The sequence below is a fragment of the Phoenix dactylifera genome, chromosome 9 (assembly GCF_051530095.1).
Source record: "Phoenix dactylifera cultivar Ajwa chromosome 9, Ajwa_hap1_PhDact_Kaust_v1.1, whole genome shotgun sequence".
Taxonomy (NCBI): Eukaryota; Viridiplantae; Streptophyta; class Magnoliopsida; order Arecales; family Arecaceae; genus Phoenix; species Phoenix dactylifera.
Window position 1 is genome coordinate 25916821 of NC_143198.1, and position 14493 is coordinate 25931313.

Below are 14493 nucleotides of genomic sequence, written 5' to 3' on the forward strand. Positions count from 1 at the left end.
GGCGACACGTGCGGGGATGGTTCTTTTTTGACGGGCATGCGGGATTACACGTGTGAAAAGATGGGGGGGATGTCAGGTGGAGGAAGGGTTGACCTCTTCTTTAGGGCTTTTGTAGTCGGAATCGGATGCCAGAAATGCGGACACCGTGGGTGGGGATTTGTGTGCGGTCATTCGGGCTGCTTTATCGATTGGTTTTGTGGTATAAAACGGGTGGAAGCCAGATCCGGACCGTTAGGGTTGCGAAGTCTAGCTTTTGAGCCCATTTCGGATCGAAGGGAAATTAGATTTGAATAAATTTTTTTAACTTTAGTAAATTTGGTTTGAAGGGCACAGTGTCCAGAGATTTAAAGATCGCCGCTGGAAATATTTTGTTCTGTTTGAATTGCTTTTATATTCAATTTAGCTCTTGAACAAGGAGACGCAAAAGTACTGCATATGGTGCAAAACTAGAGATGCTAGCCTGCTTCGTTAAAGTCTTTAAAGACAATAGACTGAGGATTAGAAGTAGTTCTTAAACAGATTATTCCTTTCCTGCCAACAGCACCATACAATGGCTGATATGAGCATAAACATTGCATTTTGCCGATATTTTGAGAAAAAAACAGTATCTCAATCTGGTACAAAGCTCTCAAAGCTCTCCCTCAAAAATGAGTACCAGAAGGGAAGAACAGAAAGCCATAAGGTGGTAGCAAAAGGGCACACTGCAAACAGATGTTTAATAGATTCCACCCAAGTAGATACCAATTTTGTTTTGGAGATTTTCTCCTGTTTAATTTATTTAGAAGACCAAGCTAAAGGCAACACTTCATTTTTTAGGGAATTTTGATTTTCCACGGAGATTTGGTTGGTTCCCATTTGACGCCTTTGGTATTAAGGAAATAATAGAAAGAGGAAGTAGTGAAGTCACCTGAAGGAGTCAATTGTCCAAGTTGTTTCCAAGCTAAAAACTATTCAAAACATCACAGAGTAGAAGCATTTTAGCCTGTGCAGCAGGAGATAAATGAGAATGGACTCTGAAATTCCAAGGGTTACATCTGCTGGAATAAAAAAGTTGGCCACAGTTCCGGATTTTAGACGGCAGGCCTGAAGGAGGTTAGGAAAAGTAACACAAAAGTGGGGCATCAAAGATCCAGGCGTCTTTCCAAAAGAGCACATTTATTCCATTGCCAACGATAAACTTAATTCTGTTCCAAAAAGATGGAAGGCTACCGTCTACAACTTTCCAAATACTGGCATAAGCATTTAGGTTTCCAAGAAGTTGAGAGGTTGACTTTTTTGAAGTAGAAGCAGTTGATGAGCTGCTTCCGAGGCTCATGATCAATTCTTAGAAGCCTCCAGCCCCACTTAGCTAATAAAGCTTGATTGAATTCATCAATATCTTTCTTTCTAAAATAATGAAACACAAAAGAGTTGCAAAAAAGAATTGAATTCATTAATATCTTCAATTGCTAACTTTCTATTATTCATTAATATGTCATTAATACCAGCATCAAATGGTGAATTTTATACAAACTAGAACTTTTATTATTAATATCGTTGTCATCAATACTGATATCTATATGGCGAATAGAGAACTCTAACCAAGCTTAACTATATTAAATAAAACGAACTTTAAATGATAATCAAACGGAAACTTTTTTTATTAATACTAGCATCAATAATATCAATTTTCACACATTGAGATTATGCACAAAAGTCTTCCTATAGAAATTTTTCTTTTTGATACCATCATCATTAATACCGGCTCCACATAATATACAAAGTACAATTTTTTTAATTATTTTAAAAAATAATATAGTAATATAATATATCATAATAAATAGAAGATTTCATAATCGTAGATTATGTAATAAACTTTAATGATGCCTGAACATTTTAATAAAGCATTATTAATATTTATTGCATATTAAATAATAAATTTTTGATGACGATTAAATAAACTAGTACTTGAATTATTAATACTGGAATTTATTTGGTTAATGGATAACGGTTGAATCTTCATTTTAAATATATAATAACAAGATGGATAATTTTTAAATAATTTTTTTAAAAATAAAAAATACGTAAAAGATAGATTGCTTTGAAACTTTCCACTACTACGTGCATGCGTGCAATGTCACGGGCCCCAAACAGCAGCCATCAACATTAGTGAAGGGTTTTAGACAAACATCTGCGAGTATGTCCTTCCGCTGTTCTCTGTCCGACGTCCAACATTAAGCGAAACCGAGCCCTGGTTACTTGTTGCGCGCAGGGGAAAGGCGACCAAGAGAGCGCGAGATGGCGAGCGGCGCGTGAAGGTAGGGCAGGGGAAGACTTGCCTTTATATGGGGAAAGAGGCCTTCGTGGACGGCGTCCGTCGCTGGTTCCACCGCCGCTTTCACCGCATCGCCATCGCCTCATCCGTGCGTTGAGAAGGGGAGAAGTGCAGAGTTGTCGAGGACTTTGGCATCTCGAGGCTTGGATTCATCAGGCATTCAGGCTCCCCGGGTGGCCGCCATGGATCCCCACAAGAAGGTCCGCTCACCTCCGCTCTTCTCAAATCTTTCCATCTCTTTAGGCTCCGCCGATCTGATCCATCTTTTTTGCGTCAACTCTCTTTGCTTTCTAATCTGACGCCGGCCGCATTTTAATCTTTGTTTAATACCAAGTTAGGGTTTTCTCTCTCCAACGATTTCGTTGTCGTCGAAATGAGTTTTTTATTCAAAATTTCATTCTTGGCTTCTTCTGCTTTGGATCATCTTGTATCCGGATTCGATTAAAAAATTCCTCTTTTTTTTTCAGATCTCTTTTCCAAATATCGAATTTGGGCTTTTCTCCTTCGTTCCTTAGTTCCATGCCCTTGGGATCAGGAGTCTTCCCTCTTCATTTCAAGATGTCTTCTTTCCGAAGTTTTATTATGGGAGTTGTTCCTTAAATCACTTTTTATTAGAATGTCATGGAAATAATAAAAAAGATTCATTCTTTGCAGATCCAACTGCCAACTTCTTTCAAAAATTGATCCACCCCGCGCCTCGCTTCATTTTGTTAGTTTCCATGCTCCCTCTTTGTCAAAGAGTATTATAGAAATTCTGTTTCGGTTTCTTCTACTTTATATCGCCCTTCTTTAGGATTCAATAGAATGATCTTTTTATGTAAAGATTTGATTGCCTGGTTCTTTCAATTGGATTCTTTTTTTACGCTTTTCCTCCTGCTTATTTTGTTAGCTCCATGCTGGAAATTTCTCAAAAATTTTAATCTCGTTTTTTCAATTCTCTACTTTTTTCCCCAGTTACTTGTTCTCCAAATAATCAGTTGAACTTTTGGATATTTTAAATCCTTCATATATTCTGTTCATCTTCACTTTGTTGGTTAGCATGGATTTTAGCCTCTCTCAATTATTAATTTATTCAGAACATGCTTGAGACTGAATTTTTCACGGAGTATGGTGAAGCAAGCCGATTTCAGATACAAGAGGTTGTTGGCAAGGGAAGCTATGGGGTAGTGGGGGCTGCAATAGACACCCATACTGGAGAGAGGGTGGCGATCAAGAAGATCAATGATGTGTTCGAGCATGTTTCTGATGCCACTCGCATTCTAAGGGAGATCAAATTGCTTAGGCTGCTTCGCCACCCTGATATCGTAGAAATTAAGCATATAATGCTTCCTCCATCTAGGAGGGAATTTAGAGATATTTATGTTGTTTTTGAGTTAATGGAATCAGATCTTCATCAAGTTATAAAGGCAAATGATGATCTGACACCTGAACACCACCAGTTCTTTCTATACCAGCTACTTCGGTCTCTGAAGTATATTCATTCAGGTGAATGTCCTTTGTTGATTTGGCTTTGCTCTCATCTCACTTTGGTCTCATAACTCAATGAATCCTGGCCCTCCATTTTGTCTTTTGTTTCTTTTGCAGCTAATGTATTTCATCGGGATTTAAAACCGAAAAATATCCTTGCCAATGCGGATTGCAAATTAAAAATCTGTGACTTTGGCCTTGCCCGTGTATCATTTAATGATGCCCCGTCAGCTATTTTATGGACTGTATGTAATTCTCTCATAATACAATAATTCTATTTTTTCCCTTTTTTCTATTTCTCTTAATAAAGATGGTGGGCGGTGGCGGTCATGCAGCCGCTTCTTTTGTTATAAAGTTCAGCATTAGTTTGCTGTAAACTTGTATATGTGATAATAACATGTTTACTACTCAAATACTTTGTTGACAGTATTTCATTATTTTCATTAGGATTATGTGGCAACAAGATGGTATCGTGCTCCTGAATTATGTGGCTCCTTTTTCTCGAAGGTATGATGGTTTGCAGTTTTTTCTCCTGGAGTTAATGAGCTTGATAGCTTTGCCCCCCAACCCCACTCCGCCCACCAACCTTCGTCTGTTGGTATCATCCAAGTGTAGGTTGTCCATTGATTTACTTGTACGAATTGCAATCCAAGTATAGGTCCAGTATCCATTCAAATGAACCCATTTTAGCGTCATTTAATCTGCTATACAATAGAGGGACTGTAAATGACAGTAGAAGATTTTCGTGGAGCTTCTTTCGACAAATCTGGCTTTATGTTTTCCAGACCTCTCATGCATTTAATAACTGAAAGTCTTTTTTTTTCTTGGAAAAACACCCTTTTCTAAGGTGGCCATCAAATTCTCGATTTTATGAGTTAATCAGGGAGCTGATTTTAGTTTCATCAAGCTTATCAACCTTGAGAGCTTTGTAGCTTATGTATGTTAATTTGTAATGTCCTGTTAGCATTTAGTGCTTCAAGAGATACCAACTCCAAAAATGGTTTGGGCAGCTTCTTGCAATCTCTTATACACTCAATCCGAGTATTCTTTTAGTTAACCACTCTGAATAGTCATTCATGGACCTCTTTAATAAAGCATATTGACAATCTCATGCAGGCCTCCTATAGACCTATAATTTTGAAGTATCTTCATTCAGGAACAATACTTTGTAATTTGTGACCAATGAAATCAAGAAAACATGTGCTTTTGACATCCTAACATGGTATGCTTTCATTTGCACTGTATGTTAACTTTTCTAATCATGACGTTTGTTAGAGTTAGTTGCGGCACTTGTATATTTAAATTGAATTTTGGACTGTGCTTATCAGTGATTTGACAAGTTCATGACATATTGGCCATCTTATACCAATTTTGCCGATTAAGTTTTTATAGAGGAACTCGGGCTGTGCTTGTATGCTTTTGTTTATCGTGAGGTACACTTCATCACTTGAGATACTATGAACTATGTAATTTATTTTCGCAGTACACCCCTGCAATTGATATTTGGAGCATAGGATGCATATTTGCAGAAATGCTTACAGGAAGACCATTGTTTCCTGGCAAGAATGTGGTGCATCAGTTAGATCTCATGACCGATCTGCTTGGAACTCCTTCACCTGAATCCATCGCTAGGGTTGGTTCACTCTTCCTTTTTGCTTATAGTTAGCATCAGCAAAAAATAATCTCCAAGGAATCCCACATATTTGTTTGATCAATGGTTTTTTAATTATCTATTGGCTATACATGCTTCTCATTATGGATGAAGAATAATGATTACCTTTTCTATTAAATTTTTTCACATCACTCATTAAATTTTTTCTTAATTTCTGCAGATTCGAAATGAAAAGGCTAGAAGATATTTAAGTAATATGCGAAAAAAAAGACCAGTTCCTTTCTCGCAGAAGTTTCCTGGTGTAGATCCTTTGGCTCTTTGTTTGCTTGAGCGCCTACTTGCATTTGATCCTAAAGATCGACCTACTGCTGAAGAGATAGGATTCAGTAACCTTGATGGCTTGTTATTCACATAAAATTGAAGTGTGATTAAACTCTTAAAGTGAAAATTTTGTTGTCTGTAAATATTTATTCCAACTCTTTATTTTCTTATGTTGCAGGCACTAGCTGATCCATACTTTAATGGTCTGGCAAATGTTGACCGTGAACCTTCAACACAGCCTATATCAAAACTTGAATTTGAGTTCGAAAGGAGGAAATTGGCAAAAGATGATGTAAGAGAGTTAATTTATCGAGAGGTACTGCTGCACAACTTGTTAACTCTTGTTGCTGTATGGTTTCACTCTTATTAGCTATATGTTTCATGTATGATGGATTACTTCTTAAAAGCAAACAGATTTTGGAGTATCATCCTCAGATGCTGCAGGAGTATCTACATGGTGCAGATCAGACTAACTTCATGTACCCAAGGTGAGACACTTATACATATCAGGAAAACTATAATTTTACAAATCCTTACACTATGAAAAATGATCAAGAAAGGCTTACATTGCTTGCAAATCTTTTATCTCATTCCATAAAGTAAATATTGGATGCCTGTGAATATGTGTCACGACCCCCGCCCCGTTCCTGGCGGGCCGCCACGACGGTCCTAGGGTGCGGGTAGGCATAAGGCCACCAGCCACCACGTAGAACCCTACTACCTATCAATTATCAATAAATTCTGAAAATTTTGGCATGATGCATGCACAAAATGATCACCTTTCCTATGGTGACCTGTCAGGATTATCTCAATACATACAACACACTACCTGTCAGAGCAGCAATCACATAATCTATCACATAATCTGTCACATAATAAACCTGGACAATATTTAGCAATACATTATCACAGGCACACCACTGATCTGCACACACACATATATATATACCTGCTTCCCAATCCATCCATGGTCAACCCATATCCACAACAGGATCTATGACTGTAACTATGCACTATATACAATAGAAGGTTTATAATACACCAAAAGGTATAAACCTCTATCTACATTATACTATGGAGCGGCACAGCTAGCAGGCAATCTCTAACCTTGCTCCTCTCTATACAATACCTGCCCTGCAATCAAAAATACCAAACTGGGGAGTGAGTATATGAATACTCAGTGAGTGGAGTAGAGAGTACTATGCACATGAGACAGAATATAATCATGGCTCGAGATGAAATCTCAAGATCAATAACAAGATGAACATGAACTCAACATAGAGAATATGGAGTAAATCATCAATATCACCACAATCAATATCAACTCATCTGAAGCATATATGGAATAATCAAGTAAACATATATGCTACTCATGAATATGCTCAACAGATCATAATGCTGGAACATACAAATCAGGTGTCAATATGCTGAAATCATCACTAGACAGCTATCGGGAGGTGGGTTTTACGCCCCACGCGAACCAGCAACAACTTCCTACTGTCACATGCATATGCAGGATAAGATACCATATCGATAATGTAAATGCTAGACAGCTGTCGGGAGGTGGGTTTTACGCCCCAGGCGAACCAGCAACAACTCCCTACTATCACATGCATATGCAGGATAAAACACCATATCGATAATGTAAATGCTAGACAGCTGTCGGGAGGTGAGTTTCACGCCCCAGGCGAACCAGCAACAACTCCCTACTGTCATATGCAAGGTCCGCCGTACCGGTCCGGATCGGCGTACCGGTGGCCGGCCGGACCGGTACGGTACCAGTCCGGACCGGTACCGTACCGGTCCGGACCACTTTCTTTCCCATCAAAAAAAAAAAACCACAGCGAGGCGCTGTGGTTCCCCCCCCCCAAAAAAAAACACCGTACCGGTGCGAACCGGCCGGTTCGCACCGGTACGAGGCCGGTACCAAGCGGTACCGGCCGGTTCACAGAAGAAAACCGGAAATACCGGTTTTCATCTGTGTCCGGTACCGGTCAGGGACCGGACCGGTACGTACCGGCCCGTACCGGCTGGTACGGGCCGGTACGACATTCCTTGGTCATATGCATATGCAGGATAAGACACCATATCGATAATGTAAATGCTAGACAGCTGTCGGGAGGTGGATTTTACGTCCCAGGCGAACCAGCAACAACTCCCTACTGTCACATGCATATGCAGGATAAGACACCATACTGATAATGTAAATGCTGGCCAGTATCTAGAACAGAAATCCATCTCACGTCTATATACTAAACGGCACCTCGCGGGAATTCTACATCTGCGGAAAGCCATACTGCACCTCGCGGGGTCTTACTATGCCCAGCGGCAAACAGAATATAAGTCGTAGGACCGGCCGATCCTACGCCTAGGGCCGTGTCCCCCCTAGGAAGGGACTGGGCTCCGCCCACCCAGAAGGCTACTGTGTGCACAAAGGCCGATGTTCAACCCCATCGACTATAAGTGTCCTGCAGATACTGCCAAGCCATGCATGAATGCCATAATGCACCCTCCCAATACTCTACTAAAAAGGAGCATAATCAAGACAACCACTCACTCGGCCACGACCCAATCATAACTAACATCAGGGTTGGGAGTGAGGAATCATGGGAGTGTAATGCAACTCAATATACCACTGAAAAGGGCTCTACAAATCTTTTGAAATAGAAGAAATGAAATCAATTTACAAAAGAAGTCATTTCACAATTTGGAACCAATTTAACTACTCATCTACCCCTTGTAATTCCTCTCAATATTTTCTCAAATGCATGTACAGATTAATCAAGCATGGAGAACAAAATATAGAGGAATCTACCACAACAATTAATCAATAAGCTCAGGTGGAATCAAGTCACACTTGGCAACATTCATAAAAATGAATAAGGAATGTGCTCATGGTGCAAAGTACATGACTCTTACTCACCTGTCAATCTGGCACAGCCCTGATACGCCTCCAAAAATCTATAGCTGGTAGTGGGGAACTTCTTCCTCTTGTTCCCTAGCTTCTTACCCAACTGATACATGCATTTACAATACATTTAATTTTGTATCAAGGGCCATAATCTACGTGCCAATCATAAATATATAAACTTTAATTGATTCAACTCTCTCATTTCCTAAATCTTTTCTTTTCTTTCTCTTTTTCTTTTTCTATTAGTTAACTCATCATTTATGTATACTAGGGATTCCCTTGCATGAGTACAAGGTCCCCTTAGCTTAATCTAGGCTTAATACCCTATTATGGCATGAAATTCCCTATTTTCCACCCGGATGAACAGTAACCCGGACCGACAGCCGGTTACTTCATCCCGGGTTTGATCCACTTTTCAGACTCCAAATTTGATGAAATTTTTACCTAACATTCTACACTCATAGGGGATTCCAGAATGGTAACATGCATCACCATCGGAGGTCGATTAACCCCCGAAATAATTCACCGAAGTTGTAACTTCGACACAGTTTTTCTGTAGTGCCGGAAAAACTTGTCGAAATTCAATTCTTCCTCTTTTAACCACCTCTAGACTACATCCACCCTTTGTATAGCCTAATTTCATCAAAAGACCAGATAGGGATGGGTATTTACCTTTTTCTTCTTGTGAAACTTGGGTCCTTGCGTAGAGGGGAAGGTGACCTACATTTTTCCCTTCAGCCCGCAGTGCAACCGGAACTCCCTTCCACCTCGAATCTCTCTTCCTTCTTCTTTCTTCTGCTTCTTCTCCTTTTTTTCTTCTTTCTCTCTGTTTCACGCCTGAGACTCCCTTCCTCTCTCTCTGTTTCATTCCGTCTGAGACCAACTCAAACCCTCCAATTAAGTCACATCAAGCACTATTCACCCTTTGTTTAATATTATTAAATTTTCATTTTGCCCCTAACACTTCAACATATCTGCTGTTATGCCATTAACTTTTGATTCCTTCCAATTTTACCCTTGCCACTTCAACACATCTACAACTATGCCATTATCTTTTGATTCCTTCCAATTTTACCCCTTATATCAATTTTAAAGAACTATTCTATCCCTTTTTATAAAAAAAAAAAATTTGGGGTTATTACAATATGCATTCTCAGATTTCAACTTGATTTTGAAGATGCAAGAATTATTGACGAATAATGTCTATTGAGCAATATGAGAGCAAATTTGCCTTTTGAAGAAGGTGCCTGTCTTGTGGAGTCATGTCAGCATGTGGAAGTTTATGTTCTTGTTCTTTACAGAGTTATTCTGTCCCATTTCCAAGTTTAGCTCAAAGTCATTAAGGTGTTGTAATATTTTCTGAAATGAATTCTTATGGAACAATAAGAAAAATGAAAATATTATTCTCCTAGAAAAGGGATTCTTTTTGAAAGATGAGACAGACACTAGTAATAATGGATTTCTGAAAGTTACCTTTTCTGAAGAATTGTTAATTGATATTTGGTAAAGCATTGATGATTATGATTATCTGTTGTTGTAGAAGACTATGAGAGCCTCATAGCTTGGAGTTAAAAGATTGGTTGTAAGATGGGAGCCTATTTATTTTGTCATTGTCTGGTCATATGTATCTAGGTTAGAATGAGCTTGTAAGTTGTATTACAACTTATGATACATTGATGTCAATGTGCTGGCCAACATAAGTCTCTTAGGAATGTTATTCTGCCTAGAGCTGTGGTGGTCTCCAGAATTTGGTCTTGCAAGTTGAGTGGAATTTTGAGCACAGATTCTCTTTGTAGGCTCGGAGTTTCCATTTTCAGTAGCATGTGCCCTCCCTTTTCGCGCCCCACCTCCGCCCCCCGCACCCCCCCACTGCCGCCACCCCTCCCAGGGACTTATAGCGTGTAGTTGATTTTAAACTAATGATTTCTGCAAGTGTCGATTCAGCTTGCTGCTTGATGGGTCCTCTGTCTTACTCTGAAGATGCTGAGACCATTTCTCATTTTGTTAGGATTTTTTTCAATTTGTTGATATCCCTTGGTTGCTACTATTTTCTTTGGTTATCTTGTAGAAGATTGAATCTCTCATCTGTTTCTGTCTTAGGTAGAGGTATGTTACTTTGCCTTCTTGAATTCCTCACTAATTTTTCAAAAAAGTGTTCAGAATTTGAAGTAGAAAGCACTCGGTCATGTTCATTTTCTTCTTAGCATCAGATCAAAAGCCCATTCACATGTAATAAGAAAGTTATATTAGAGACTGGAGATCTTTTTTTAAAAAGCTTTTGTCTTCATGTAATGTGTTCATGTTTGTGCTTTCTCCTTCATCCATTTTAGATACTTAACTGCCGTCCCATTTCAAGCATAAGTAGAATGGTTTGCATCATTTGATTCAAAGCCATATCTCATCCAATAAGGAACTCAATAACTTTCATCAATAAGGATCCATGACTACCACCTGTAATTGTCAACTAATGAAAGTTTTTCTTAAGGCCAAGCAACGTATCTTTGCTCATAATGATGTCTAAATTTTGACCATTGTACAATAGCAGAAAGGCAAAGGCTTCGATTAGTAAGTTCCTAAAAATCCTCACAGAAGAAGTGTGATGGAAAGACGGATGATGCATTCACTAAAAGAACTTAAATAGTGCATTTGAGCTATTCTCTTAGGTCATGTTTGTCTAGCAAGGTGATTAGACTATTTCTATGTTTATCCTCGACTAGGCATTGAATCTGTATGCACTCTCACCTGTGACACAAAAATAGGTAATAGAGGGGGATCAGATGTGCATAGAGGGGGATCAGATGTGCATAGCCTTACCCCTATGGAGAGGCTGTTTTCATGTTTCGAATCTATGACATCCAAGTCACAATAGAGCAACCTCACTATTGCATCAAGGCTTGCCCTCTATTACTGAAATAACTAAACTATTTGAGATGTTTTACAAGTTCAGAGTAACTCTGGTAGATGCTTTAGAACTGAGAAATCTTCTCCTATTTTTATAAGCAGTGGATGAGTTGAGTAAATTGAAGGAGGTAGAGGAGGTCCAAAGGCAGGTGAGTTGGGGGCAATACATGCAATTTAACAAGAAGTGTGGAATCAATAGCTGCACTCATGGTGGTTCATGTCATCATGGTCTGGAAATGATCGGTCTTTTTCTAAGACCATTGCCAAGAATTGAGGGCCATCAAAAGGCATTGTGCATACATTGATATCTTGTTATTCTGCAATTATTTAAGTGGTTGAGATGAAATATTTTGTACAATACAAGTATTTGGGCACATGCACCTCAAACAACTACTACATTGAAACCGTAATAGTTTGAAGTTAGGTGATGGGGATGGGAAAAGGGGGGAGGGAGGGAGGGAGGGGAGGGGGAGAGAGAGAGAGTTGTGCCATATGTGTGGTCTGCCTCACCATTTTTCATTCAAGGACTATACCTTATCGATGATTCATACCATGCCTGCAAATTGTGAGCACTGTACAAAGGTGTACCTCTATGCTGTTTCTGCCAGCCTGTAATTACATGTATCAAAACAACAGTGTACGTACTAATGCATAGCACTTTAAATCTATACCTTACTTTTCCATATGAAATCTATGCCCATTGCCCAACCATTATTAGCACCTTTAGTTTTATTTAACACAGCCTGGAACTCTTCTCCCTTGTTTATTGTTTGCCTTTTTAAATAATTTGAGGTCCTAATCCACACTTTGGATTTCACAGTAAAAAATCGTAGTTTTGTGGTGGAACAAACATTAGAATGAGGGAAACTTGCAATACATATGCTTCCCATGATAGCTGAGCATCATGATATTGGCATATCCCAGCAACAATATCTTTAATGGTTGCGTACAGTTACAAGCTATAGTTCATAAGGAATTTTGAGCCTGGTTGTGTTGTTTATGTGTGTGTATATATATACTTGCAAAATAAGATGAACATGTTAAAATAACAAATTAAACTAGGAATCCTCATGACTAATGAATGCCAGCAGCCAATGTTGTTTTGTTTAGAGCAATCCTCATGACTAATGAAAGCTTTATGCTTCTTTTACCATGAAATGGTTTGACATGTCGTAATTGTTCTATTGTTATGCTATTTACACATGTTGAGCTTAACATATTAGTTGGATAATCATTTAATCCATTTATATATTGACAGTGGTGTTGATCGTTTTAAGCGACAATTTGCTCATCTTGAAGAGAACTATAGTAAGGGTGAAAGAAGCACTCCACTTGGACGGCAACATGCATCCTTGCCCAGGTATGTTCAACGAAACAAGGAAAAAGAAAATGAGCTATGTAGATCTTCTATCAGGAAATATGTGCCACCAGCATAACATTTTCTCTTAATTTATTCCATGAAGTAGTGGATTCTGATTTCTCGCTACTTGCAAGTTCATGTCATTCAAGCGTGCCTTGTAATCTGCTCATTTTCTAGGGAGAGGGTGGGCGCAAATAAAGATGCGATTCCTGATCAAAATAATGACTTCGAAAAGCGAAGTGCAGATTCTGTTGCTGGTACGCTTCAAAGCCCTAAAAAGTCACAGCAGGGTGAGAGATCAGATCATGCATCAGTTACAGATGGCATAAACAGGACAAATTTCGGTGCTCGTAGCTTGTTGAAGAGTGCAAGCATCAGCGCTTCCAAGTGCATAGTTGTCAAAGGAAGGAAGGATTCAGAAGTACATGTCAGTATATCTTCCTTTAGTCTATTTCTTAATCCTTGTTTCAAGGGAAAAAATGATCTTGCATTAGGTGGAACTATTTAGTTTGTTCTCACAGATGGCTGATTCACAGTCAAGGTTGTTTAGTATTCTCTCTTTGGCTAGCTATTCTTCCAGATAGATGAAGACAAAACAACCTTGGACTAGTGGCAGTTTGTTTTGTGTTCCATGATGAATTATATCAGTCTTTATTTCTGACCCAAGAACTAATGGACAAGTAAATTTTTCTCAGCCAACTGCTATGAGAGACAAAAAGGAAAAAGAAAAATGATGAGCACTTCATAAAAATTGTTCTGTTATACAAGCAAAGCTCAATCGCTTCATGCTTTCCACCCCATTCCATGCTCTTGACAATTTAACTGTGCTATTCTATTATTTTCTAACTTGTCAGGAAGCAGTATCTATTACTTTCTGTCAAAGTAATACTGTGCATTAGCAGTTGACATTTTAGGCCCACTATCAGATGGTTAAACTTGCCTGTCTGGTTAGTTCAAACATGTATCAACAGCCTTAAAAGTCAACTTAAAATTTGGCCCCTTTGACTTCCTGGATTGCACTGAAGAGCATGAAAGTAGACTTGCCTGAGCTTTAGAGTTAACTGCTAATACATAATCTTCTATGGATAAAGAGAAACAAATACATAACTGTGGACAGCTTTTTACTTTTTAAATCATGAGTGAATATGGACTTTGGTGAACTGTTTCAGGAGGAACCAATTTCCGAGAACACAGAGGAGGCAGCTGATGGCTTATCTCAGAAAGTAGCTGAATTGTAAACCTAACAACAGGAAAGTCATGACAATACATAATCAGTGCAAGATTAGTCTCAGATTAGGAGGTAATTCCCGAACTCAAAAGTTTCAGGTCAAATTAGTTAAGATTACCAAACATGGCATTATCTTCACTTGCTATGCTAACAGGGTTGAACTGGTTGTTGATTATGATCTGGCATTGCATCAGTTGGATCCCGTATGTTCTTTTGTCAACCGTACTGTATGTTCAAATTGTTGTGAGGGCCTGCCGCCTCCTATACCTGGAATTTTGAGGGAAAAAGTTTCTTTCAGTAGGTGAATTTCATGAGATCCTAATTTTTGTTCGTTGAAGATTATTCCTAATTTATTTATATATTTTCTGTTCTGATGGTC

At 38.8% G+C, this 14493-nt stretch overlaps 1 protein-coding gene across 2 annotated transcripts; it reads left to right on the forward strand.

The window, feature by feature from the left end:
• The first annotated feature begins 2173 nt into the window (after positions 1-2173).
• On the forward strand, positions 2174-14493 carry LOC103715144 (mitogen-activated protein kinase 9-like). Of its 2 annotated transcripts, XM_088704583.2 has the most exons (13): positions 2174-2514; positions 2969-3023; positions 3391-3799; positions 3899-4026; positions 4229-4288; positions 5265-5414; positions 5614-5767; positions 5891-6030; positions 6129-6202; positions 12785-12886; positions 13064-13313; positions 14056-14186; positions 14269-14493. In XM_088704583.2, the coding sequence occupies exons 3-12, from the start codon at positions 3394-3396 to the stop codon at positions 14122-14124; spliced, it is 1533 nt and encodes a 510-aa protein (XP_088560709.2). In that variant the 5' UTR covers positions 2174-2514; positions 2969-3023; positions 3391-3393; the 3' UTR covers positions 14125-14186; positions 14269-14493. The 2 variants fall into 2 exon arrangements, with proteins under 2 accessions (XP_088560709.2, XP_088560708.2); XM_088704582.2 differs by lacking the exon at positions 2969-3023 and having other exon boundaries at positions 2189-2514.

Coding starts and splice junctions, on each gene's coding strand:
- LOC103715144 (XM_088704582.2), top strand. Junction 4,027..4,228: donor CGTCAGCTATTTTATGGACT/GTATGTAATTCT, acceptor TATTTTCATTAG/GATTATGTGGCAACAAGATG. Junction 13,314..14,055: donor GGAAGGATTCAGAAGTACAT/GTCAGTATATCT, acceptor GAACTGTTTCAG/GAGGAACCAATTTCCGAGAA.